General features: G+C 36.3%; 12 protein-coding genes across 12 annotated transcripts; 8 read left to right on the forward strand and 4 right to left on the reverse strand.

Moving 5' to 3' along the window:
• Nucleotides 1-167: 167 nt before the first annotated feature.
• On the forward strand, nucleotides 168-2,693 carry VPH1 (H(+)-transporting V0 sector ATPase subunit a; the record flags this gene model as incomplete). The annotated part of the gene is made up of 2 exons (XM_062954969.1): nucleotides 168-195; nucleotides 283-2,693. The coding sequence occupies 2 exons, from the start codon at nucleotides 168-170 to the stop codon at nucleotides 2,691-2,693; spliced, it is 2,439 nt and encodes an 812-aa protein (XP_062811619.1).
• Nucleotides 2,694-2,945: 252 nt separating this feature from the next.
• PRCAT00004938001 (uncharacterized protein) lies at nucleotides 2,946-5,228 on the forward strand (the record flags this gene model as incomplete). The annotated part of the gene is made up of 1 exon (XM_062954970.1): nucleotides 2,946-5,228. The coding sequence occupies one exon, from the start codon at nucleotides 2,946-2,948 to the stop codon at nucleotides 5,226-5,228; it is 2,283 nt and encodes a 760-aa protein (XP_062811620.1).
• Nucleotides 5,229-5,334: 106 nt separating this feature from the next.
• PRCAT00004939001 (anaphase promoting complex subunit 5) lies at nucleotides 5,335-7,722 on the forward strand (the record flags this gene model as incomplete). Its single annotated transcript, XM_062954971.1, has 1 exon — nucleotides 5,335-7,722. The coding sequence occupies one exon, from the start codon at nucleotides 5,335-5,337 to the stop codon at nucleotides 7,720-7,722; it is 2,388 nt and encodes a 795-aa protein (XP_062811621.1).
• A 124-nt stretch (nucleotides 7,723-7,846) lies between these two features.
• On the reverse strand, nucleotides 7,847-8,497 carry PRCAT00004940001 (CDP-diacylglycerol--inositol 3-phosphatidyltransferase; the record flags this gene model as incomplete). Its single annotated transcript, XM_062954972.1, has 1 exon — nucleotides 7,847-8,497. One exon carries the CDS (start codon nucleotides 8,495-8,497, stop codon nucleotides 7,847-7,849), a length of 651 nt encoding a protein of 216 aa, XP_062811622.1.
• Nucleotides 8,498-9,738: 1,241 nt separating this feature from the next.
• EDC3 (Edc3p) lies at nucleotides 9,739-11,322 on the forward strand (the record flags this gene model as incomplete). The annotated part of the gene is made up of 1 exon (XM_062954973.1): nucleotides 9,739-11,322. The coding sequence occupies one exon, from the start codon at nucleotides 9,739-9,741 to the stop codon at nucleotides 11,320-11,322; it is 1,584 nt and encodes a 527-aa protein (XP_062811623.1).
• A 262-nt stretch (nucleotides 11,323-11,584) lies between these two features.
• On the forward strand, nucleotides 11,585-15,733 carry PRCAT00004942001 (nucleocytoplasmic transporter; the record flags this gene model as incomplete). The annotated part of the gene is made up of 1 exon (XM_062954974.1): nucleotides 11,585-15,733. The coding sequence occupies one exon, from the start codon at nucleotides 11,585-11,587 to the stop codon at nucleotides 15,731-15,733; it is 4,149 nt and encodes a 1,382-aa protein (XP_062811624.1).
• Nucleotides 15,734-15,934: 201 nt separating this feature from the next.
• Nucleotides 15,935-16,924, forward strand: PRCAT00004943001 (Mrp/NBP35 family ATP-binding protein; the record flags this gene model as incomplete). The annotated part of the gene is made up of 1 exon (XM_062954975.1): nucleotides 15,935-16,924. One exon carries the CDS (start codon nucleotides 15,935-15,937, stop codon nucleotides 16,922-16,924), a length of 990 nt encoding a protein of 329 aa, XP_062811625.1.
• A 135-nt stretch (nucleotides 16,925-17,059) lies between these two features.
• On the forward strand, nucleotides 17,060-18,367 carry PRCAT00004944001 (uncharacterized protein; the record flags this gene model as incomplete). Its single annotated transcript, XM_062954977.1, has 1 exon — nucleotides 17,060-18,367. The coding sequence occupies one exon, from the start codon at nucleotides 17,060-17,062 to the stop codon at nucleotides 18,365-18,367; it is 1,308 nt and encodes a 435-aa protein (XP_062811626.1).
• Nucleotides 18,368-18,540: 173 nt separating this feature from the next.
• Nucleotides 18,541-20,226, reverse strand: VAC8 (protein anchor; the record flags this gene model as incomplete). Its single annotated transcript, XM_062954978.1, has 1 exon — nucleotides 18,541-20,226. The coding sequence occupies one exon, from the start codon at nucleotides 20,224-20,226 to the stop codon at nucleotides 18,541-18,543; it is 1,686 nt and encodes a 561-aa protein (XP_062811627.1).
• Nucleotides 20,227-20,826: 600 nt separating this feature from the next.
• Nucleotides 20,827-21,657, reverse strand: PRCAT00004946001 (uncharacterized protein; the record flags this gene model as incomplete). The annotated part of the gene is made up of 1 exon (XM_062954979.1): nucleotides 20,827-21,657. One exon carries the CDS (start codon nucleotides 21,655-21,657, stop codon nucleotides 20,827-20,829), a length of 831 nt encoding a protein of 276 aa, XP_062811628.1.
• Nucleotides 21,658-22,221: 564 nt separating this feature from the next.
• Nucleotides 22,222-25,224, forward strand: SPT5 (transcription elongation factor; the record flags this gene model as incomplete). The annotated part of the gene is made up of 1 exon (XM_062954980.1): nucleotides 22,222-25,224. One exon carries the CDS (start codon nucleotides 22,222-22,224, stop codon nucleotides 25,222-25,224), a length of 3,003 nt encoding a protein of 1,000 aa, XP_062811629.1.
• Nucleotides 25,225-25,320: 96 nt separating this feature from the next.
• Nucleotides 25,321-26,844, reverse strand: PRCAT00004948001 (TFIIH/NER complex subunit; the record flags this gene model as incomplete). Its single annotated transcript, XM_062954981.1, has 1 exon — nucleotides 25,321-26,844. The coding sequence occupies one exon, from the start codon at nucleotides 26,842-26,844 to the stop codon at nucleotides 25,321-25,323; it is 1,524 nt and encodes a 507-aa protein (XP_062811630.1).
• Nucleotides 26,845-27,123: the final 279 nt, after the last annotated feature.

Genomic DNA, 27,123 nt, shown 5'->3' on the forward strand with positions numbered 1-27,123 from the left:
CCATGGTTTTGACATTGGATAAAGGTCGTGTTTTTACCAATTGTTGATGTTTGAGTCCTGAAAATACAAAGTTGGGCCTCCCAGTCGAGCCTCAAGAGCGTCATCATTTTATCGACTTGCTTTCAGTAGGTAAAGGCTAAGAGATAGGAATATCGTTTTCAAATATAATGTCTGAAAAGGAAGAGGCTATTTTCCGTAAGTATTAATAAGAATATCAGATTCAAGAAACCTTGGATTAGCCCCAAGCTGGTTATCATCCTCATACAGTACTAACATCAACAGGTTCTGCGGAAATGTCACTAGTCCAGTTGTACGTTCCAACCGAAGTGGCACGAGGCATTATTTACGAGGTTGGGAAATTGGGTATGATTCAATTCAGAGACTTGAATTCCAAAGTAAGCGAGTTTCAGAGATCCTTTGTGAAAGAATTAAGGAAATTGGACAATGTTGAAAGACAATTTAGATTCTTCAAAGAGAAGTTGGATGATAAAGGTGTTGTATCACAACTTTTTCCTTATGAAAATGGTGAGATCGTTGCTCAGTCGGAGATAGATGAGCTTGTTGAAAACTCTCACCTCTTAGAAAAAAGAGTGACTCAGTTGATTGATTCAGCAGAGCTCCTTTATGAAAGGGAAAGAAACCTTAAGCAGTTACAATATTCGATTTTAGGAATTGATCAGTTCTTTGATAGTAGTGATGCCCCTGTCTATTCAGATGTCAATGAACATGATGCTTTATTATCCCATTTGGAGTCTCAGGGAAATGATGCCTTGGAAGGTGCTTCGTCATTCATTACAGGTGTCATTAATCGTGACAAGATTCTCCCGTTACAACAAATTTTATGGAGAGTGTTACGAGGCAATTTATTCTTCCACAGGCAAGAGATTTCTGAAAGATTGTATGATCTGAAATCTAAAAAGTATGTTGACAAAGATTCTTTTATTATATTCTCCCATGGTGTTCTTGTCTATCAACGTATCAAGAAGATCTGTGAATCTTTGGAAGCGGATTTATACCACGTTGATTCGACCTCAGAATTGAGAACAGAACAACTAAAAGAAGTTAATGAGAAGTTAGGTGATATAACAACTATCTTGACTCAGACTGATAATGCATTGAATTTTGAACTCATTGCCATCTCTAAAGATTTACATAAATGGTGGTCAGTCATCGCCAGGGAAAAAGCTGTTTATCAGACTATGAATCGTTGTGACTATGATGATTCTCGTAAAACATTGATTGCTGAAGGCTGGATCCCAACAGATGAGGTTCAAACTTTAAATGCTACGCTCAAGAACTCAACCAATTCACAATCAGTTATTACAATTGTGAACGTCTTGGAGACCACTAGAACACCTCCAACCTTCCACAGAACGAATAAATTTACAAGTGCGTTCCAAAATATCTGTGACGCTTATGGTATTGCGACTTATCGTGAGGTCAACCCAGGTTTACCTACTGTTATAACATTTCCATTTATGTTTGCCATTATGTTTGGTGATATGGGTCATGGATTTCTTTTAAGTTTGGCTTCACTGTTCTTAGTTCTTAACGAAAAGAAAATTGGTGCTATGAAGAGAGATGAAATTTTTGACATGGCATATACCGGTCGTTACATTTTATTGTTTATGGGAATTTTTTCTATGTTCACTGGGTTTTTATACAATGATCTTTTCTCTAAATCAATGACGTTATTCAGTTCTGGTTGGGAATGGCCAGAAAAATTTGAAATTGGGGAGCCTGTTATTGCAAAGCAGGTGGGGGTTTATGCTATGGGTATGGATCCAGCCTGGCATGGGGCCGAAAACGCTTTACTTTTCACAAACTCCTATAAGATGAAATTATCAATCTTGATGGGTTTCGCTCATATGACGTACTCACTATTCTTTTCCTTGGTCAATTACATCCATTTCCACAGTATTATCGACATCGTCGGTAACTTTATACCTGGGTTACTCTTTATGCAAAGTATTTTTGGATACTTGTCAGTCTGCATTGTTTATAAATGGTCCGTCAACTGGTATGCATTGAACCTTCAACCTCCTGCTTTATTGGGCATGTTGATTTCGATGTTCTTGTCTCCTGGAACTGTTGATGAACAGCTTTATCCAGGTCAGGCGCAATTTCAAGTTTTATTATTACTTATCGCATTGATATGTATTCCATGGTTGCTCTTGTTGAAGCCGTTGTATTTGAAAAGGCAAATGGACAAGGAAGCACAATATCACCGCTTGTCTAATGAAGATAGTAGTGAAGAATTGCCCGAAAATGAAGAAGAAACCACGCATAATGATGATGATGAAGATCATGAAGAACATACCTTTGGAGATATTATGATTCACCAAGTCATTCATACCATAGAATTTTGTTTGAATAGTGTGTCCCATACAGCTTCTTATTTGAGATTGTGGGCTTTATCTTTGGCTCATGCTCAGTTGTCAAGTGTCTTATGGTCGATGACTATCGGAACTACGTTTGGAACTACAGGGTTCTTTGGAGTTTTCATGACTGTAGCTCTTTTCGCTTTGTGGTTCACATTAACTGTTGTCATTTTAGTGGTAATGGAAGGAACTTCTGCAATGTTACACTCCTTAAGGTTGCACTGGGTGGAATCCATGTCCAAATATTTTGAAGGAGAAGGTACTCTTTTCGAGCCTTTTGAATTTAAAGGCTTGTTGGCGGATATCTTTTAAAATTTTGATTTCTTTTTATCCAGCTCCTAAGGTACATTCATCCATTGTCTTGTTAACTAATAAGATCTGGGCTTTGGACTACGAGACTTTTATTTGTATAGACTTCTAAATATATTACGTTTATTTAATAAAATACTTTAAATCTTTATTTTGATCGGTGGTGTGATGCTCATCACCAAATTTTGAGACTTGAAAATATGAAATTTAATTTTTTTTTATTTTTTCAGCTGACATTTTGATACAAGGAGTGCCATGTCATTACCAATTAGTGTAATATTGGAAGACGTCGCATCGATAGGGTCTTCAGCGAGATCCATAATACCAGCTCTTTCTTCGTTATATAACGATGCTTCTATTTTGAACAATATTACTAAAAGCGAATCGAAGCATCTTGCTTCTCGTGCATTGGCATTATCTAGGTCAGCCAATGAGTATGAAAAGTGGTGTGGTAACAACTTAATACGAGTATTGGCAAAAAATTTCACTATGTTGACACAAGAAGGTTCTAAATTCATTGGACAGCTCATTAAAGTCCTTCAGAATTTATCAAACACCCATGAAATTAAGACTTTTACCTCTGCTGTGGAAAGTTTGAACTTTGTCTGTGACCAGGTAAGGGGTAAGCCAACTTTAAGTAGAGAAATATTAACACCCAATTTGCCTACTATTATTGCTTTGTATCTTGAAAAGCTACATTGGAATCCGCTTTTAAATGTTAGATCTCTCCTAAAGCTTCTTCGTCATCATCCAACTACATTTAGACCATACGGAGACAAGCTCAAAGGAAGATTGATGCAGCTTATAAACTCGATAGATTTTGATACGTATCCGACGAATTTAAAGGATGCAATGTACGAGACATTAGCAACATTACCCATAATTGAAAAAACAAGTCCAGAAGATAAGTGGGAAGAAAACATAAATGATATATTAAGAGAACTTCATTCAGTACTAACGATATACCAAGAGTTTTTGAATACTGGAGAAGATCAGGATTTAGTCAAGTTAATGGAAAAGATACCAAAGTTCAAAGAAAATCACAATAGATCGTTTCCAACTTTAAAAATAGATATTAACCATCCTGCTTCATTATTTCAGATATCTTCAAGAGTTGATGTGTTGCTCGGCATGCTCAAATACTCGTTGACATCTGAGACACAATACAGTGTTAAAGTTCCATTGGGAAATGCATTGAATGCTATCGAGGCTATATGCTCCATGAATATTAGAATCTTGGGATTTAAATACGATATTCGTGATGATTTAGTTAAGCGCAGTATTAAAACTACAATAATCCAGATGCAAATGTCAGCATTAAGAATATTGAAGCGTTTAGCAGATGAATTCAAGGGGAGTATGTTGCTTCATTTTAATAGGATAATATCTTTCTTGGAGATTTTAATTCCATTTAAAGGAAAGTCTATTGATAAAGAACAGATACTTTCCAATGAGGCTTTCAGTCGTCTTTTATTGACATCTTTGGAAAGTTATATGTCCCTTATTTCCAGCTACAAGGAATCTTCGCAAATTGTCAGGTTTGTCGATGTTGCTCTTACCTTAGTGGAGCCAAGATTGGGTGGGTTGGAAATGGATTCAGACCTGAAAACCAATTCAGGCAAGGTAAATAAGAAGAGGAAGAATCAAGCCTCGATTCCTCTATCTGATTTACTATCACATCTGCATTTGTTCCTGGAATCAATACCAAGTGAAACTGTTAGAGTTGTCCGTCGATTAATACGTATAGTAATTAGGACAGTTCAATTACCTCCCACACAGCACTATAAGGTTTTGAGATACTTGTTCATTGAGGTTACTAGGGCTAAGCAATACAGCTTAGATAAGAATGTTCCTCCTGAATTACGAAATTTGCTAGTTGATGCTGTACTTTTCCCAGGATTCGAAAAAGTTTCCATCTTGCCTATAGCTTGCAACATCTTGACCAATGATCCTTTGCTCAGTGTGTTTATAAACCCTAGATTCCCACCGTTACCTAAACAAATCACGTCTCAAGAACCGCTTGAAGAGGACTTTGAAGATGAAGACGAAGATGAAAGCAGAAATGAAAATGAAAACGCAAATGAGCACAAATATGAAGACGATAAGAAGAACCGTCAACATAATGTGACAGATATCAACGAAGGATACAAAGAAGGTATTGAAGAAGTTAAAAATGAAGACTCAATGGGTTCAATACAGAAAAACAATATGAATCAACCACTCACAAAACGTAGAAGGATAGAAGATGATATCGCAACTGAGAAGCTTGTTTTTAATATTGAATCTGGTCCAGAGAATCCTACAGATTCTGCAGTCTGTGTCATTTCTGAGGAGACAAATATTTCCAATACATCACCTTTGTCACGTCCATCTTCTGAGGAACCTGAGCTCCAACCCGACACCTTAATAGAAAATAGCGCCCCCAAATCCACTTTTCAAGCCGTAAATACAGCTGTCTTGAACCAGGATTCTGGTTCAGAGTCTGATTTTGAAATGCCTACCATTGATGTTGGTGATGACGACTCTGATGAGGAGTAAATAGCATTCATATTATGAGAAATGCGTCGCGAATATTTGTAGTACTAAATATTTTGTTGTAAATATATCTATATATTTAAACACAAAGAGCTGAAAAAGGTCTTCAATGGCACTAGATGGAAAGATAAATCTTCTTTTGACGGAAGATCTTTCTCCACATAAGATCACATTGCTTTTTTTGACTGAAATATACAGTTTAAGAGAGATTCCAGAAGAAAGAACGAGACCAGTTCTCCAAGTGATATTAAGCTATTTCGAGAACGAAACAACTTATGATGAAGGTAATAATATATGCATTGTTCCCACATTAGTGGATCTTTTATTTAATTTGAGAAAAACTATTCTAGAGGACCTGAGTGAAGGCGACGAGGTTGTTACAAGAGATATTGATATAATACAGAAACTTCTATTAAGATCAGCATGGAGTATTAATTCTGTTGAGGATTTAGATGCCCGTATGCAGAGGCTCAGAAATATGTTGATAGATCCTCTGATAGTATTCAGCGAGCCTATTGCAAAGATGAAACGGATATCCTCACGTTCATTCTTGGGAGCGTTAGGCCATAAACTTTTGACTGCGTTTCAAGTCTTGAAATTCGATGAAATTTTTCTTCTATTCGAGTCTTTTATAGATTACAGAGAGATTTCCAGAGACCTATATCTTTCGATCGGTGGTGTGGTTAAGAATACGGCCTTTGCATCAGAAGCAACCAGGTTAAATGCAAAAAATCAAGACACGCAATTGTTTGCAGAACTCAACCTGATGTTATCTGATTCAATAGGTACCACTGTGCCAATATCACATCAGTCTTCCTTCAATAACAATACCCGATTAATTTCGGTTCCAAAGCATGATTTACAAGGTTTGCTAGATAGACAGATTCATTTATTAGAAGCGTATGGTGTTGAAACGCCTCAATCGCTCAAAGAGATCATGAAGATGATGACATCGCCCAACTCTTACAGCTGCCTGATACAAAACATAAACTTCAATAATCTTCCTTCATATTATTATATCAAATATTTGGAAAACTTGCATGATTCAAATTACAATGGAGCTTTTGAAGCTTTACATCAGTATTTTGATTACATGGTTTCGAGTAATTCGAAATATTTTTATCATTTTGCGCTTATATCAAGGGCATCTTTGCACCAGTTTTTTGGAGAAGACGAGAAGGCTCTTGATGCGATAGAGGAGGCCATTTCCGTGGCAAGAGAGAATAAAGATAATTCCACTCTCACATATATTTTATCATGGCTCTTTAATTTCATGAAGAATAAGCCAGAATTATGGAGAAAACAAAAATTTTATAATAATAATGATGCATACCAGCTTTTGAATTTCTTGACACAGAAATCACATCAAGTGTCGCTTCTGTTATATTCTATGAGTTATGGTTTTGAAACTTTGCAGCTAATGGATAGTGGCGCTCCCATGGCCAGATATTTGGAGAGCTTAATGAAGGGTATGTATATTTCTATCAATGACCTGATCCCATCGTTTGTTAAGTTGACAGAAATTTCGACTACTGTATGGAGCAGGATTGGGGCTCCACATTTAAGTGAAGCATATAATGAAATATCCCTTGGAAAATCTGACAATGAAAACGATAAACTTTCTATTTTAATAAGATCCAACTATTTAAAATTTTTGAAAGGAAATACTGAAATTGGACTAAAGAATCTTGAGAATTTGAAACTCTCTGTCAAAAATAATAATGCCTTATTCAATATGATCCAAATAAGAAGCTTAATAATTTTGATTAAATTGAACTTGCTTAAGGGGAGATCGAAGGCAGCTAAAGAGATAATCCAAATATTATTAAGCAACGATATTAAAGAAATTGAATTGAAGAATGAGTTGGCTTTGGTTAACGTTGAAGTTGAGATAGCATTAGGTAATTATTCGAAGGCATTGAGCATCATTGCAGATCGCTTAAAACTGGGAAGTTCAAGTGTATACTTCGATATTTCACTCAATCTTCTCAAATGCAAAATATTTAATGTAAGTGGATGCCATTCAAGGGCTTTGTCTTTGACAATGCAACAAATACAAAAAGGTAAAAAGATTGGTCTTTATACCGTTATAGCGGAAGGCGTAGTTATACTCATTTCTCTTTTGAACAATATGTGTTATTATAAGGATGCGTATCAACTATTACTTGAGGCAATGCCATTGATCATCTTTGTCAATATCAAAGATCTTACTTCTTGTGCATATTATGAATTCGCTAGAACATGTATGAACTTATTCCGGTTATCCAAAGGCGACAACTCCTTATTTAACAAGGTACTCAAATTTCTTAACCTAAGTATAGTGGGTTTTAAAAGTTCTTCCAACTTGATTATGCTTACGAAATGCTTCGAGCTTGAGCAGGAATTGGCTCGTCTTAAGAAGGAAGATGCATTGTTGGAACATTCTAGATTATCAATCGAAAAGCTTGAGATAAGAGCTATTGAAGAATCAAATTATGGGTTCGTAATCAAAAAATGAATGTATACATAAAATAAATATCTTTGCCCACTATATCTATATATACATGATTTGATAAGATGTAGAAATATTAATCGTTTAAGCAATGAGTGAATCTAACACAAAAAGTATCCTTTTATAGCCTTTAATCTTGCTTGCTTTTATCCTCTGCATCTATTCTAGCCAAAATAAGAGCAGCTCCTTTCAACTGCACAACGTTTGCAATTTGTTTAAATATCCATATCGGAGCACTCAACCAAGATAAGACTGTACCAAGCCAAAAGAAATCATAATGATGCATATAAAGAGCAACGTAAAACAACTCATTCACTAAACACACAACAAATAATACCGTACGATTATTGTAATACAACGATAACAACTTAGACTGTTGTTTATCCACATTCTTATGACTTGAAGAACCACTAGACATCATTGCATACATATGCATATAATGAGAAGCCAAATCTAATGACACCAATACTTGCCATATAACTGCAAACCTTGGATAAATTATTCCTAAGTAAACAATTAGTGATGATGTTGCACAGCGATCAGTTACCATATCTAAAACGGCCCCGAACCTAGTACCTTGGTTATATTTTCGGGCTGCATACCCATCAAATGCATCAAGAAAACCTGATATTCCGTAGAAGATTAAAGTTGGAATTGGGTGATTCTTCATACATATAAATGAGAGTAATGCTGTAATAACTCTTAAATACCCTATTAAATTAGGGATAAATAAGAATATATCCTTGGTTGTAATTTCCTTATTTTGATTTTTTACTGTCATATTGAAATGCAAAAACTAAAATCAATCCTTTAATCAACAGACGTATTTACTCAATTAAATAAAATCAATGAATTAATCAATTCTGTTGCATATAGTTATTGAAAACTCGACAATTAATTAAATTTGTCTAAATTTAATTATTTAAGACTAATAAATCTCGACTTCCACTTCAATATTGGCCCTTTAGCTCCGGCAATTCCAACAAAAGAAAAAAGAAAAGAAAGAAAAAAAAAAAATTTTGCGGAACTCTTTCTACCAACCAGTTCTTATTGATCTTTGCACAATGAAGAAACTAAAGAAACTAAAGCATAAAAAGGCCCCATTGAGTCATTTGTATCCGTTACCCAAACATTAAGCTATCTAATATCTTTAATTCCGCTTTTTGATCTTTTAATGAAGATTAATTGTACTTCAAGAACAATTATGGTGGGAGAGTGTCAAAGTTATCTCTTTGACTCAATTGGCCAAACACTTGATAAATATCTCTAATAGCTAGCCTGCCTTTCTGCAGTTCAAACCCCTGTAGGGATGATTCTCTTTGTTAATACGCGTTAGGTGTTTGCAGCCGTCAGAAAAATAAAGCATTCGATTTTTTTGGCAGTGAAATACTGCAAAAAAATAAATTGGACAATATTGGTCTTTTAGTAGGCGTTATTCCGAAACTCAGATAGAAAGCTTCATCAATTTGCTTTTGGTGCTGTTTTGGGGGGCCCGGAGGGTCTATGCTTTGCTTGTATGTATCTGCAAGATAAAATGCTTGTAGTCAAGCTTTTGTCCAACAGAGATGAAACTGTTTGGCACCACTTAGATACCAAAATCCTGTTCTGCTTCATATGACTATGATGAAGGATGATTTTATCTCGAGGTTATGGTTTAATTATGGGGTTTACATTTTGCTCTCTTTGCACACTTACAGCCCTATCGAGATCGAACTAAATAAATGTTGTACATTCCTACGATTTTGGCAGTTTTTCACTTAAAAACGATATATTTAGAAAGAGACAAGCTATAACTGCCAATCATATCATTCGAGTTACAAAGATATTTATTCGTTTTCAGAGAGCACGTAATGCTGAGATTTCTTCCCAAATTAGTCTCCAATTTTAATTGCAGCCGATAATCACCAAATTTTGTTAGTGTGGATCGACGAATTTTTGAAGTTTGTTTTGAGGTTTTTTTTTTAAGGTTTTGTTCTATGAGATCAAGCATCCGTCATCCATCAAGTCGCTTGAATTTTCATAATGTCAGAGTTCCTCAATTACAAAGTTAATCTAACATTGAGGGATGGTACGATTTCAACTGGTACTATAACGAATGTTGACAGCTCTATTATAGCCCTTGAGAATGCGTATCAGTCGTCAAATCCTGAGTTTAATATCTCGAATTTAAGAGTCGATAGCTCCCAAATTGCAGATCTAAAAGTTATTCAGCTTCCCCCTGATTTGCTCAGGACCTTGAAAAACAGGCAGCTGAAAAACCAAGGGCCCAATGCCTCGAATAAAGAGCCACTGGCGGTCTTAGATGATGCTATTGTGTTCGCCCTGGGTTCCTTGCCTACGACTTCAAATGGCGCATATGATAGTCTGAGAAATACCCCAAGAAGCAAATTCAATCATTCATCTACTGAATCGACAGATTGGAGTAATAATGGAGATGTTCAAGACATTAAATCGTCTGATTTCGATTTTGCTGCCAATCTAGCAATGTTCGATAAAAAGTCAGTTTTTGCAGATTTCCAAAAAGAAGACAACGTCAGCCCTGAAAATAGGCTAGTTGGTCATAATAAAAGCAGCAAAAATATCAAGACTCCAGACTCCAGAAAGGAGAAGTACGATAACGATGAAATGGTTTTGGATTCTGAAAAAGTAGATAATTGGGATAATATTGGGAATGAAGTTAATATAAATATCGATAAGGGAAGACCGAATCCAAAATCAACAGCATCTTATAAAGAAAGTGGATTATCTAAGTCCGTAAAGCTTTTAAGGTCTGATACCGCTAACCCTATTCCCCTATGTTCACCTGTTCAACTTCTTGAAATAGAAAGATTGTCATCAGAAGCATACGGAATGACTCCGGGAATAATGACGGAAGTTTGTGCTTCAAACTTGTCCCAATTAATAAATAGAAGTATATTGGGAGGGTCAACGAGGCTAAGCAATAAAAAAAATCATAACTTACCACCTTTGGTTTTACTATTAATTGGAAGTGGTAGATGTGGCTCGAGGGCGCTTGCTACAGGGCGTCATCTAAGTAATCATGGCATTAGAGTTCTAGCATTTGCGGTTAATAATGAAGACAATGACTCTGAATTATCCCACCAATGGAATCTATTTGAGAAATGTGGTGGTAAAAGTGTTTTGTCGAATGTTGATGAATTAATGGATATTTTAAATAATCAGCTTGATACCCCCGTTGAGCTTATTTTAGACGCCTTACAGGGATACGATAATCATTTGGAAGACATATTTTATGAAGCTGAAGACCAGAAGACCTTGAGAAGACTTGTTCAGTGGTGTAACGAGTCCAGACAGAGATCAAAAGTAATGTCCTTAGATATACCGTCTGGAATTGATGGTGGCTCTGGAACAACCCTTGATGAGTCACTCACTATGTCATGTAAGTGGTGTGTTTCTATGGGTCTTCCTATTGCAGGCTTAGTACATGCTTATAAGAATGGAAATTTACTGGATGATATCGTACATTATTTGGTTGATGTCGGTATACCCAATAAAGTATACAGCAGTAAAGGCAATTTAAGAAAATTCGATAAAGTTTGGTTCATTGCAGAATCAAGCATAAAGCTTGACGTTTATGATGACTGAATCAATTATGTTCATTTTATTGTAATTGTAAGTAGCTTAATACATTTCTATTTTGTGTAAGTCTAATTTGAAAGTAAAATCTAATATGGTTAATTTTCACATTGTGAGAAAAAAACAACATTTCATAGCAGACAGAGACGTGTAATATTCAAATCAGGTTGTGTATTGCTTGATAAAGTTATCTTTGATATTCAAGAGACTGGTTCAATTCATCAGAGTCAAACTGGAATAAGAAAGTCGTTAATAATAAAGTCAATAGAGCATGTCGTTACTAGGCAGTAACAATTCTAATTCTGCGTTTGGACAGCCAAAAAGAATAGCCAGGTCTTCATCGTTTATTGGTGCACCAGGAAATTCATTATTCGGAAGCAGTAACCTGACAGCATCTTCTAATCAAACATCTGGTGGCTTATTTGGAGCTTCAAACTCAAACAATACATCTTCAGGATTCAATCTCAACAATACTTCTACATCGGGTTCATTATTCGGAAATTCAAATTCCAGCAAACCTACCACTGGTCCCTTAGGTTCTTCAGGTACGACTGATGGTACTACAGGACTTTTTGGAAGCTCGAATAATAATGATAGTGCTTCAACAGGGGGGTTATTTGGTTCAAGTAATAAACCTACTTTCAGTGGTACAGGTCTATTTGGAGGACCCAACTCTGGGTCCAACAGTGGTGCAAACTTAAATGTAAATAATACAAGCTCTGGGTTATTTGGCTCATCAGGTTCGAATGCAAATACGGGACTTTTTAATAATACAAATAATAGTCTTAAGAGTAGTAATGTTCCCAATAGCACAAATACACTTTTTTCATCGAATAATAAAATTGGAACTAATAATACTACTACTGGAACAGGGCTCTTTGGTAACAGTAATACAACTTCGTTTGGATCAGGGCCCTCTGGAGCTAGTATTTTCAGCTCAAACCAGAGTCAACAACCCCAACAGAATAACGTTTTCGGGTCATCAGTAAATCAAAATTTGTCTTATAATGAAAATCCTTACAATTTCAATCAGGTGTTTGCCTCTTTCAAAGGTGCTTTAGATAAAATGCCTGCTTCCATTACGGAAGATATTCCATTAGAATACAACAAAAGATCGCATTTAGAAAACAAAAAAAAAATGATAGACTCCGGGAGACAAGAAGCTCTGAACCTTCCGAAATCTACATTATTGAATAAATTGGGTCGAGCCTTGAAATTTTTCAGAGGTTCAAATTCAATATCAAAAGAGTCTTCTGCCAAGGGAATATTTACGCAGACAGGATATTTGAAATTGAAAGGTAAGAAGACACTTCCAAAGGCAGCACCCAAAACTATATCTAAACCAACAATTAGAAGAAATGTTGATCCACAACATATAGATAGTGTGAAACGATTAATTATAAGATCAGAACCCCTGAAATTTCATTTAATTGATGCCGATAAAGTACTTGATTCTAAAAGAAAGAGGATAGTTATTCAAAACAAGCCTACAAGTGCATTAAATGACGCATATTCAAGTGGTGATGATAGTGATCATATCGAGCGCGGTACTAATTTCAGAATTTCTTCTCGTTTTCCTTATACTGCCAGTGGAGGCCAGATTTCAGAGGAGCAGAATCAAGATGGAACAACATTCGAGGGAGAAAGTTTTAAGTCAAATGTTCCAGAGATCAACCTTGACAATACGTCCATAAATAATGGTTACTGGTGTACTCCAACTATAAAGGAGTTGATATCAATGAAAGAGGAGGAGCTCAAAAATGTGGAAAATTTCATTGTTGGAAGAATTAAATACGGACAGGTCGCATTCAACCATCCAGTTGACTTATCTCAAATCCTTACCCAAGCCCAGAGGAAGGGAATAACTTTAAATAAAGAATTATTTGAAGAAACAGTAAGTATTAGACAGAAAGTTCTTGAAGTTTACAAAGATGATAGAACGAAACCACCCATAGGGTTTGGTCTTAATGTTCCAGCCACTATTACATTAGAAAACATCGAACCAAGAAAAGGTACATCAGCAAGTAGTTACATTAAGTTTTTACAAGGACAAGTTGGAATGGAATTTGTGACATATGATCCTATGACACATGTGTGGGTTTTTAAGGTAAAGCATTTTAGTATTTGGGGATTAGCAGAAGATGAAGATAACACATCCGGAGAATCAAATGATTCAAATTTAAAAAGAAAGCAAGAAGGGTTAGAACATGCTAATTCTCTCAGCTATTCTAAACTTTATAAAAACGATAAAATTAACCAAGAACTTAAAAAGCAAAAACTTAGCAATGAAACGAAAGGCTTACCAGGGGGCTGGACGTACGATGACACTCAAGGTAGTCCTTTGAATATAAAAAGAGGATTGGTTGCAAATGAAATTGAAAAACAAATTGACTTATATAAGCATGAAATGACTGCCAATGAATTAGGTGCCAATTTGAGTGACATCACTATTGAGTCAAGCGGCACTGAAGAACTGGATAATGACGATATACTTTCTAATAATCCAAGTCTTAATAGTAATCGCTTTGATTATTTGAAACAGCTAGTCAGCGTTCTCCCGAAAGATGTTAATTTGAATGATATCATTGAAGAGAAGGCGTATGAGCCAGAAATTTTAAATGACGCATTGTTTGATAATATAAAGATGAAACCAAATTTGGCTGTTTCTGATGATTGGTTGATTCAGTTGGAATTAACGAATGATATAAATTCGTCGTTAAGTCGCTTTGTATTTGATTCAACTCGGGAACCAAAAGAAATAACTATCAAAAATGTCGATGAAGCTTTATTTTCAAACTTCAACTCAGCGTCGAAAGAATCAAATTGTGCCCCAGAAATCGAACAAAAACCACAGTCTTTGATTACAGACTGGTATGAAGAACAAAAACCGCAGACGATTTCTTCAACCATTTATCGTCTCTTGTATTCTTCTAAGATTGACCAGAGAGTGAATGGTTATCCCAAAGTTCAAAATGATTCGAATATTTCTTTCGACAGCTTGCTAGTGGAGGGCTTAGGCGACGAGGACAGTAACATCATTCGTTTATTATCTGCACTCTTTGACTTGCCTAAAGAAGAGTTCAAAGAGGTTGACCAGTCTGATGACCAGTTGATTAACCATCTCAAGGAGCTCAAAATGAAGTCTCTATTCCTCGATTGGTTAAAGAAATATAATGAGCTGTCAATTACACAGCTTTCGGCAGAAGAGTCTTCTGACCCTTTAAAAACAGTCTTTGTCAATATATGCGCCGGAAATTTGAAAAGTGCAGTGACTGCCTCTTTAGCTCAAAATAGCCCCCATTTGTCAGTTATTTTGACTCTATTAGATTCTAATGACTTGATCTCGAAATCTATAGCTGATGGCCAACTTAAGAGTTGGAATGAAAAATCAATTTTAAAATACATTCCAGAAACTGTTGTGAAAGTGTATCAAATATTATCGGGAAATTTGCATGAGGTAGTATCTAGCTTACCTTGGAATATTGCGCTAGCATTAAGGTTAAATTATGGAGCGGTCGAAACCAAGTTAAAAGATCTCATAAAGGAATCATTTCCACATTTTGATGACAGTCCTGTTACAGAAGTCTTAAGATTATACTATCAGGCTGAGAATGAAGGTATGGATAAGGCAATGGGAAGCTTAGAAGCATCAAGGCTCAATGTCAAGTTCAAGTGGTTTGTTAATAAGGTTATATCTCATGGCGTTAGTTCAAAAATGAACGATACGATATCGCGTTCTTTTGGAAACTTCTTGACAAATAAGGGCTTGTGGAAAGAAGCCATATATGTCTATTCTCATTTGAATAATGATGATAGTGCTGCATCCGCCATACGTGAGATAGTAGTTTCAAACATCAAAAATATTAAAGATGAATCAAAGGATATTGATGAAATACCATTTCTTAGTAGTGTACTAATGGTTCCCCAACCTTTGATATATGAAGCCGTGGCTTTGAACAAGCATTCCTTATCGTCGTATTGGGAGGAGTGTGAAGCATTCATAGTTGCCAAATTATGGGAAAAATCGCACAAAGTAATTGTCGATCACTTGGGTCCTTCTACAGTCATTTCGAATAACAGAGAATCAATAAGCCGTTTGAAGTCAATTCTTTCTTTATTTCCTGAAAGAGGACTTATCATACCAGATTGGAATACTGGTGCGGGAATATACGAGAAGTGGTGTCAACTTGAAGATGATGAGAATGATACTGCTTCTATAGAATTTCTATTATCAAATATTCCAATGTCGAAGGCTCCCTCTACTCAATCCAATATTGCACTCTCCATTATATCAAAAAAGGTTGGAGATTTTGCACTAGATAACCACGCTAATATCAGTGGCTTGAAGGAGAAGGTTTTGTCTCTTCACCTTGGAGAAAACGAAACCAACTATTTTAAACTTCGTTTAGCTGCTGTATAAGGCCACTTTAATAGATTTAGTACCATAGCTTATATATGCAGGAAATATAATTTTGATATCTTACTAATTCAGGAGATGACATCGATTTAATTTTATAATATGACTCCAACTTAAAGTAGGGAACTAAGATATTCAATAATTAGAGAATAAAAAGGCCAATAGCTACAATAGAAACGGGTACTTAATTTGAACTTAAGATATATGTCTCCTTCGAAGGACTTATCGAACGTTGAACTTCTGGCACCTCAGCCAGAACACTGTCCAGGGCCAGAATCCGAGCAAGCTGGGAAAGGAGATGCTTGCGAAGGCTGTCCAAATCAAAATGTTTGCTCTTCACAGTTGCCAAAGGGACCAGATCCTGACTTGCCACTAATAAATAAGAGATTAGAACAGATATCACATAAAATTTTGGTGTTATCTGGAAAAGGAGGAGTTGGAAAGTCTACATTTACTTCGATGCTTGCATGGTCACTTGCAGCTGATGAAGATATTGAGGTTGGTGCTATGGATTTGGATATATGTGGCCCCTCATTACCTCGGATGTTGGGAGCAGAGGGCGAATCGATACACCAATCTAACTCTGGTTGGTCCCCGGTATATGTGGCAGATAATTTGGGTATGATAAGTATATCCTTTATGCTACCAGATCCTGACTCAGCAGTTATATGGAGGGGAGCAAAAAAAAACGGATTAATTAAACAATTTTTAAAGGATATAAACTGGGGAGATCATTTAGATTATTTAATTGTCGACACTCCTCCAGGAACATCAGACGAGCATTTATCCGTAACCTCTTACATGAAAGAAGCCGGAATAGATGGAGCATTGATAGTCACCACGCCACAAGAAGTTGCGTTACTTGACGTCAGGAAAGAAATCGATTTTTGTAGGAAGGCAAATATTAAGATTCTTGGCTTGGTGGAAAATATGTCAGGTTTTGTTTGTCCCAATTGCAAAGGTGAGTCTCAGATTTTCAAGCCTACAACTGGTGGAGGTGAGAAGTTGTGCCTCGACTTAAATATTCCATTTTTGGGTTCTGTGCCGTTAGACCCAAGAATAGGCAAGTCTTGTGACTCTGGTGAATGCTTCTTTGATAAGTATGCGGACTCACCAGCTTCTACAGCAATATTAGATGTTGTCGATAGATTAAGAGACCAGGTAGAATTACTGATATCAAAGTTAAGTATCTAGCATGTATTTATATATAAGTAATGAACATTTCATGACAACGACTCTTAAGCTCAGGTAAATGACGATTATTCATATATAGGAATCTTTAAAATCGAGAAAAAAAAAATATACACATTCAATTATGGATCTTAAGTAATGGCTAAAGCAATAGAGGATGCTATTAGAACTAATGTTTACTTCAAGCAATCTCGATTAAGTTCATTATATTCTAATTTTGATAATCTTGCGGTCTTGAATCCAGAGGGATATGAAGCAAATATTGAAGCATGGTCTAGCTTGCTAACTGAGTTAGTAAGGGATAATAAACTACTGGATTCAATGATATCGATCCTGAAACGACGCCTAAACGACTACTTATGTATTCCTATTTATGGTAAACCAGATAGCATTGGAACAGTGTTAGAGGAGCTCAAGAGTAGGAACAAGTTATTACCTTTACAAACTTTCATGAATAGTACATATCCCATAGTAGAGGCTAAGAGTACTAGCATTATGACAATATTGTCACCATTTTATTGGATTCCGTGGAGTAAGTCAATTTTTTCAACTTATATTAAGGAGGACAATAACTACTTTAATGGTGAAAGGTACATTTTTGTTGAGTTATTACAGGGATTAGGTAAAGAATCTATCCAGTACATCGAAGACACAATCTCTGCAGAGGCCACAGAATCAGCAAGGTTATTTGACGAAAAGATTTTATTCGAACTCCTCAAGGAAAAGTTTGAACTCACCTGGAATGATTATTTAGTTCTTTTAAAATACTTAGTGACTGACTTACGAAAGTGCGTCATAGAGAAGACAGAAGAAAGAATTTATATCAAGTTTGAAGATAGCAAAAAGCTCTCAGAAGAAGATATTCGTATAATAGATTTAAAGGCGAATATAGCCAATTTAATGAAAAGATACTCATATATGGAAAGCCGGATTTACGAGTTAGATAATAGATTGAGTGAACTTGGACGTAATACACTGAATAAGAATGTGGAAGATAGAATGAAAAATTGTTTACGACTAAAGAAGCTCTGGACTACGTCGCTAATGAGAATATCGGATGCAGAGGTTCAGTTAAAGATGATTTTACATAAAATTAATGAAGCTACTTTCAATAAGGATATCTATACACAGCTATCGAAAGGCGCATCAGTACTCTCAAACTTAAATGCAAAAGTTCGTTTAAGCGATATCGACGACTTGAAATTAGACCTAGACAGAGAAATTGAGGCAACAAATGAGATAGGAGATGCTCTAGTTTATGATAATAAAGTCGATGATGCAGAGATAGAACGTGAGTTACAGAAGACGTATGAGACATCCAGGCATGACTCAGCTAGCTTAGAAAATGAGGACCTACTCAACAAGCTAGACAAGTTAAGCATTAACAAGCAAGAGATTGAGAGGAATGATCAACGAGAAAAACAGAAGGAATTAGAGCCGGCTTAAAGTTCTTTCAATATCATTACATATATAAAGTACTTAGATATTATAGCTATCTATGGAAAACATATAGCTTCTCGTTTTGTGAAGTCTTTTTTGATGGCAGGAAGTTAAAAAAAATTGCTGGCAAATTGAATCAAGCTTTAATATCCCTGCTGTCACTGCTTTCTGATAACTTTCTAACCTAAGATTTGTAAAATTTGCTGTGTCAAATTAAATAGTTCAACCTTAGGGTCGTCGTACTGGTCATCGCCATTGTGTTGGTTGATTTGTGATTGTGATTGCAACTGTTGTTGACTAACGCTTAAGTTTTTAATTCCAGATAAGATCGATTCATTCTCCTTGATTAAAGAATTAATTTCAATATTGTTAGATTCCAATAACTGTAAAATGGTCCATAATGCAATATGCTCGAATGTTGCGCTGTCACTTTGTAGAAATCTGATTAAAAATCCATAAATACCATCATTTGGCTGTGACCAATTATTTAAAATATATTGCTTGTGCTCACTTGACACTCTTGAACAAAGATTAGCTAATGCAGCAGCTGAATTACCACAAACCTCACCATTCTCACTAAATGTTAATGGTATTAAAACATCTATTATGTGGCTTTCATAAAGTTTAGGTTTCAAGTCATCAGCTAAAGCCAAAATCGCAAAGCAGGCGGAAATCTCCAGCTGAACAGACAAGGGAACCTTTAACACCAATTCTTTACATTTATCAACTGCTCCCGCGGCAAGTAAAGCCGCCCGATTCTTTTCGCTGGAGGCTGCCAAATTCCTTAGGGTTGACACGGCATGACATTGAATCTCTTCTGAATCAGTATAATCTAATAAACCAACCAAAGGCTTTAAAAATCCAGCTTCTATAATTAGAGCCTCGTTCTGTGGATGAATTGAAATATTTCTAATACAAGCAACAGCTGCAAGTACGAGTGGTTGATGATTACAGGTCAACAACTGAACCAAATGAGGCAATCCATTAGCTTTTACAATTTCAACTTGATAGTCAGAATCAGAAGCTAAGTTCCTTAAAGCTAATGTGGCCTGACACTGTACTCGCGGAGAAGGAGAACTCATTAAGTTGACCAATTGCGAGATTAGTTTAGGTTCTGTAGCAGCCAATTTTTTTCTGTTCAGTTCGTCAACTGCTATATTGGATAAAGCTGTCGTACAGTAATATTGAACATCAGCATCTTCGTTAGATAGTAATGAGACTAAAACAGGAACTGCACCAGCATTTACTAGCTCTTGTCTGTTCTCACCAGAATGTGTCATGTTTAAAAGAGCACCTGTTGCATTTCTTTGAACTCTGATATCCTTACATTTTGCTAGTTTTGTCAATGGAATCAATGCTCCACTTTTTGCAATCTTGGATTTATTATCATCTTGAGTTGCCAAATTTGTTATACAGCCAACTGCATTGCATTGCACCTCGATATTCGTTGACATCATTTGTCTGATTAGTGGCTCCAACCCCCCCATCTCAACGATTAAAATTTTATTCTCATTATTGACGGCTAAGTTTCCCAAGGCACCACACGCCGCTCTCTGTACTTCAGAATCTGTACTTTGTAATAATATTAAAACAGGTTCTAATACGTCGCGGTTTACTTCCCGAACGTCTTTTTCAGTAATCTCTGCAAAAGCAAGAGCTGCGCTTCTTTGTAAGTCTATATTCTCCGAATATACTAACGTACTTAATGCTCTTAAGGGTCCATTACTGAAAAAATCTACGTCAGATCTATTCTCCAAATATTGCAATAATGCAGAAATCGCCTCCCTTTCGTTTTCAGCTAATAAGAGAGGAGCATACTTTCCATCACTATGTCTTGATGAAAGACAACTCAAGCAGGATCCCATGTTATTAAGTTCAAAGAGGTTATTTTAAAGAACCTTGAAGTTTCTTTGACTCGTCTCTTCTCTTGTGTATTGGAGTTAATCTGCGTCCCGACGTGTTTTAGAAGCAACAGTTTATCTCACTCGGATTTTAAATCAATATATCTCCAAAAGACTTGACCTTTTTAAAATACTTTGGAGTTTCTAACACACCTGAGACTTTGGAGCTTCCGTTAATTAGTTCTATATTCTTATTCGAAACGTAATCAAAAGCTTTATTGTTCTTTTGAAAGCTCAGACGAACAAAACTTCGGTTCATTTTAAGACTGCACATAAGTAGTAGCAAAATTTATATTTTGAGAGGGAAAAAGAGTAACATAATGAATGGTAGTTAGGTATAATTCAAATATCTATTGCCTTTGGACCAATTCTTTAACAATTGTTTGACAATTCATTATTCTGTGTTTGGTAAAACATCACTACTGGACGGACGAGATAAACTGAGATAAAATTGGGGTCTTGGCTTTATTACGTTCAAAAGTCGTACAAATTATTGTTTAAGGAATATAAAGCTATGAAGAAGTATAACTCACGTATCAATTTGCTTGAATAAAACTTAGTGTTTTAATACGTAAAGTTGTCTCCAAGTATCTCTCCGTCACAGTCCAAGAGATCTGGATCCGTAACACAGGAAAATAGAGGTTTTGATGAAAATGAATTGATTCTCACTTTTGAGCCGACACTTTCCCAGTTAGATAGAGATAAAGCTTTTGCCTGGATGCTAAGAGGGTTTGTCCAAGTTCTACCTTCCGTTATGGTAATGTACCTGATCTCAGGATTGTCGACTTCCATGTAGTAGGGTTGCACAAATATTTGTCCCGTCTTGTTTGCTGAAATTGTACAGCTATACTGCGCAGTTATTGTTAACGAAGAAGAGATGTCAAATTCGTAATCTAACAGACCGCTCAACATACTCCCGATATCGAAAGCTAATGGTAAATCCAATGTTCCTGTTTTACCAAAAGTCTTAGCAAAAGAACCTGAAAGCATACCTCCGTCTCCCTGTTCATTATTAAGACACCCTGTTAAGGGGAGCAACGATCCTTCATTTTTATGAGAGCCACTCTTTTTAACCTCTACCCAAGTGTTTTTGTCGTCTTCAGTTGAATCACGCGCGAAACTAAATTCGTTGCCAGTGGTTCTCTTTGCGGTGTTCAACTTAAGCTTATTAATAATTACGGTATCCGTATCTTCGCAAACAATTACGTTATCTTTGTTCTTGAAGTTTTCTATGCTGTACGAGCCGTCTCGCAGACAGTTCTGATGCAACACGAAGGACCGGTCTTGTGCTCTTGCGGCAGTCATTTTTAAATTTCGAACATCAATCAGAGCTTTTGCTCTACCTTCAAAGAGAAGTAAAATAAAACAAATGAGTATCCAAGAGGATTCTTTCATTATGAACTAAGTACAATTTCAATTTAAGAGTAACTTAATCGACTCGAAGGTCGATTTTATGTTACAAGACTTAGCGATATGCTATATATTTGAGTCATACTTTTAAATATTAAAGAACAAAAAAAGTTCTTTAGGCACAGAAAAAAAAGTATAATAAATTCATTTTGCGATCTGTTGACACCAGAAATACTTCTGCAAACTTTCTGTACTCAATACTTGTACTCAACGCTTGTACTCAATACTTGTACTCAATCAGCTGCTTAACTTTGAAAGCCAAAGAGCAGGAAAAAATGTTACTTCTCACAATTTTATTACTTTTTATTAATCTACGTAGCTTTAAAATGTATTTTTAAAAGCATCACTTCGTAGTAGGCTTATGTCACTTCTTACCACAGTTACAGTTTCTTATGAGCGTTTTGGTTCTTTCAACTAACATATTGCACAACCTGTATAGTCATGTCAGAATATATGCAGGACGGTATCTTTTTAATAAAAATTCTCAGAATCCAACTTTTCAAACTATCAAAGGCAAAAATAGTCTTTCCAATCAATCGATATTAAGGAATGACGGACAGCGAACCGACTCCTGAAGAAACGGTGGATACTATTCCTCATAGGGATCCTGATATGAATAGTGATTCTGAGGCGTACGATTTATCTGACAGAGATCAAGGTGAGATAGATGACGAGGTTGAAGAAAAGAAATTAAACGAAGATGACGTGAAGGAGGAAATGGAAGAGGAAAGAGAAGAAAAAAGTCAAGAAGAAGCAAAAAAAGAAGAATTGAAACAAGATTACGGCATAGGATCGAAGCGCCCGTTAGAAGATGACGAAAGCGATAACAAGGAGCCTCAGATAACTAAGGAAGAAGAGAGCCTTCTTCAAAAAATGAACAAAGGAGACAATGAGAGTGGAAATGCAGACGTAAATGATATTGAAAATGGCGAAACAGATGGAGTTCAAGAAGAACACGGAGAGGAAAGTAAAGCGGAAAACGAAGGAGAAGAAGAAGAAGAAGAAGAAGAAGAAGAGGACGACGACGACGAAGAAGAAGAAGACGATGATGACGATGAAAATGATGAGACTGTTGGCAGAAGGAAGAAGAAGAGACGTACAGCAAATCAGTTCGTTGATATAGAAGCTGAAGTCGACGATGAAGAGGAAGATGAATTAGATGAGGACAATGAAGAGGCCGAATTATTAAGAGAGCAGTTTATCTCAGATGATCGTATTGATAACGAAGAAGGAAAAGACGATGAGCATCAGGATGATCGACTCCACAGACAATTCGATCGCCGTCGTCAAGAAGCAGAAGACCAGGACGCAGAGAAATTAGCAGAGACCTTAAAACAAAGATATAGAAGGACTCACGCAGTTTACCGAGGTGACACCGCCGCTAATGATGCAGTATCACAAAAATTGTTAATGCCATCGATCAATGATCCCTCAATTTATGCGATTAGATGTACTCCAGGTAGAGAAAAGGAATTAGTACGAAAGCTTTACGAGAAAAAAAGAACTTTAGCTAGACTGAATAATCCGCTTGACATTTTGACAGTTTTTCAGAGGGATGCATTTAAAGGCTACATTTATATCGAAGCTAAAAAACCTGAAGCTATCGATAGGGCTTTAGCTGGTATGGTAAATATTTTTGCCAGAAACAGGATTCTAGTACCAGTCCGCGAATATCCAGATTTATTAAAACAAGTTAAATCATCAGATGTGGAAATAGTTCCTGGTATTTACATTCGTATTACTAGAGGAAAGTATAAAAATGACTTGGCAATAGTCGATAACTTATCTGAAAATGGATTGGATGTCCGTTGTAAATTAGTTCCAAGGTTAGACTATGGTAAAAACGACGACTTCACTAAAGAAGGAAGAAGAATCAAGCTGAAAGTAAAGCCAATTCCTAGGTTATTTAGCGAACAAGAGGCAAGAATGTACGATGGAGATTATTTACAACCAGGAAGAGGACCTAGAAGCTATATTTATCGTGGTGAGGAGTACATTGACGGCTTTTTATTCAAGGACTTTAAGCTTCAATTTATCCAAACCAAAGATATTCATCCAACTTTGGAAGAACTTGATAGGTTTCAATCAGGAAATAGTGAGGAAGATGGATTGGATTTAGCTGCTATTGCCGCCTCGTTGAAGAATAAGAATATTAATGATACAAATCAATCAAATATCTTTCAACCTGGAGATAATGTTGAAATCCGTCGCGGGGAACAGGCCAAAACTGTCGGTAAGGTCTTAGGTGCTTCATTGAATGAAGTCGTCATTTTGGTCACCAATAGTGGTGATCCGAAGTTTGTGAATCAACAATTGACTGTTCCAGCAAGTGACTTAAGAAAAGTATTCAGCACTGGTGACCATGTTAAGATTATTGAAGGAAAACACTCAGAAGAGACAGGTTTAGTTATGAAAATAGATGGCGATTCAGTTGTTTTACTTTCAGATCAGACCAAGGAAGATGTCAGAGTGTTTGCAAATTATCTAATAAAAGCAACAGATGCTTCTCTGAATATTGATAATATGAACAATAATTATGATATCAAAGATCTCGTTGAACTTAATGCCTCAACAGTTGGTGTTATCGTAAAAGCTGAGAAGGGGCTTTTCGAGATTCTCACTTCGGATGGTAGAACACTTTCGGTAAAGCCTTCTGGTATCGCATCAAAACTAGAGCTAAGCCGCAGAGAACAAATTGCTACTGATAAGAATGGTTCAACGATAAGGGTTGGCGATACTGTCAAAGAGGTACTAGGAGATAAGAAAAGAGAGGGAACAATTATTCATATTTTCAGAAGCACCTTGTTCATTAAGCTGAATGAAATCATCGAAAATTTGGGAATATTTGCAACTAATTGCATGAATGTAAGTACCATAACAACTAAGGGCTCAATGGTTTCCAAAAACTTAGGCCCTGATTTGAACAAAATGAACCCAAATTTGAAGTTACCAAATCCAATTGCGGCATCAGGTTTGAAGACCAGAATTGGTGGTCGTGACAAATTGATTTATAAGGATGTCGTTATCACTGGTGGTAATCATAAGGGACTTATGGGAAAAGTCACTGATGCAGATGAAGTCTATGCTAGAATTGAACTTCATACTAAATCGAAAAAGATTAAAGTGAACAAAAATAATCTTAGCGTTCTAGTACACGGAGAATCCATTCCTTATTTGCGGTTTATTGGGGCTCCCATGTCACAACAAAGCCAGCAAAAATTCTCTGCTCCTGCGTTCACCTCGGGTGGAAGGTCGAGTTGGAATCATAATGGAGGTGTCACTCCTGCCGCTGGAAGCGGCTCTTCTGCTTGGGGAAGTATGGGTGGAGCATCTTCATGGGGAGGAGGCAAAACTCCAGCCTACAGCTCAAATGGGAATGCATCAACATGGGGTGGTGCTGCTTCTTCTTGGAATGGCGCGAAAACTCCTGGTAATGCTTCTTCTTGGGGAGCTGGTTCAACTTGGGGTGGCAATAACGGTGCTGGTTCCACATGGGGCGACAAAGGTAACAAGAGCACATGGGGAAATAGCAGTACGTGGGGCTCTAAATAGTCTATTTCATTAATAGATATTTTCAAAAAGAAAAAAAAAAAATTTAATAGCTGATAATTTAATTTAAATCTATGATGTAATTAATATGTATATTTGTTAAGGATTCAAGTTACTTTCACAACCTGGGCAATTATGTAAGACCTCATGGACAAAGACATCACAATCAATGCAGAAATCATTTTTACACTTGGGGCAACTATATCTTGAGCTTGTATAGCCCTCTAATGTCTCTTTCTTTTTGCCTTTATATCCCTCTGGAAATTTTAGTAAGCACCCAAAGCAGAGGCTACTCTTATATGATTCACTCACTGGAACTTCTTGGTACTCTTTTAAAGGAACTAAGTGATGATATGATCTGGCCAAATGAGTAGACAAAATTAGCATGAGCCCACAAATAGGGCAAATTGTTGGAAGATGACATATTTTATTTTTACACTGAGGGCACTGGTATCCGAAGACATTCGTCTCTTCCGGATTCTCGTTATTTGCAAATTCCACAACATTCTTAGAGTCCTCTGAGCCCGAAGTGGGATGACAAGCACAAAGTTGAGGAAAATTGGAGCTGAAAGATGACGATGTCGATAATGACGAATATGGCTGGATCTTTGAGGGAAAGCCCATTTTAAGCAAAGTGACACCCTCCCTCTTTTCTATTTCTAAATTGTCTTTTTCAGATATTGGTAGAGGAACAACACTATCCATTAAAAGTTCTCTAAAGTGAGACTCATTCAAAATAACCCCATAGAAATTCGTGGATGCGATGTTGTTAGTGTGGTTTGTTTTGCTCACTAATTCCTGGCATATCGCAACTTGAGCTGATAAGCCTATGACCTTTACCTTAATTTCATCTTTTACGAGGTTGTCAATTGTCTTATGGATATCTCCGGGATCACTGGTAAACAAAGCACCGAATATAATCAATATTTCCTTAGAATTTTTGGTATTGTTTGTATTCGATCCGAAGTTGTAACTTAATAAGGATCTTGCAATCTCTAATGCATTCTGTAAAGAAGGGTCACCCTTAGGTTCAAACCTATTGTGCTGCCTTGCTTTCAATTGTCTTATCTTTTCTATATGGTGCTGAGGCAGCCCACTGACCTCGCTTATTAATGTCGATACTCCGTTTCTCATCATGACTATTCCCATCTGCGAAATGGGATTCTGGTCAAAGAACTCGACAACAAAGTCTTGTAACAAAGAAAGCATCATTGAAAATCTAGAAGGTCTCAAATCTTTAGCCAACATCGACAGGGAGCCATCAATGATGACTATTAGAGTCCTTATGATACCTCTCTGAAATGGTGTTGAAGAGTTTTTCATAATCTTTTTCTTCCTATTTTCAATCATTGTTTGAATGATAGATTCTAGTGATCTTGTACCATCCTCGTCATCTTTGACAATATCCCAAGACCTTTGATACTGATCTTCCCATGCATAGCCATTGTTATGTTTTAGATCACTAACGCTTCCACCTGCTTTAGAATTCCCACTGGATCTAGTTCTCTTTGATACACCTTCTTCCTCCAAGATATCATCGTTATCTACCTTTGGTGAATTCAGAACAGATACACTATTATTATTTGTTGATGGTGCGGTATATTCTTCATCTGAATCATCCATTATATGCTGCCTTTATTATAAGCTTTATAATGTAAGTAAAAAAAAAATGTCTATCTCTATCATTATCTAGAAATGTCGCAATATGAAAATAGTATATCTAAGTCGAATATCTGAGTCGTACCGAATGAACTCTAACAAAGTTCTGACTTTGAGCTTCATAACATTGATGAACCTGTTTTAAGCTATATGACACATTAGATGGATTTATTTAGTGATACATCGTTGAATTGGTTACGGGAAATGACTTTTATAGCGAAAATTCATAATCTTCAAAATTAA

The sequence above is a fragment of the Priceomyces carsonii genome, assembly GCF_900007245.1.
Source record: "Priceomyces carsonii strain CBS4050 genome assembly, scaffold: Debaryomyces_carsonii_scaffold_5, whole genome shotgun sequence".
Taxonomy (NCBI): domain Eukaryota; kingdom Fungi; phylum Ascomycota; class Pichiomycetes; order Serinales; family Debaryomycetaceae; genus Priceomyces; species Priceomyces carsonii.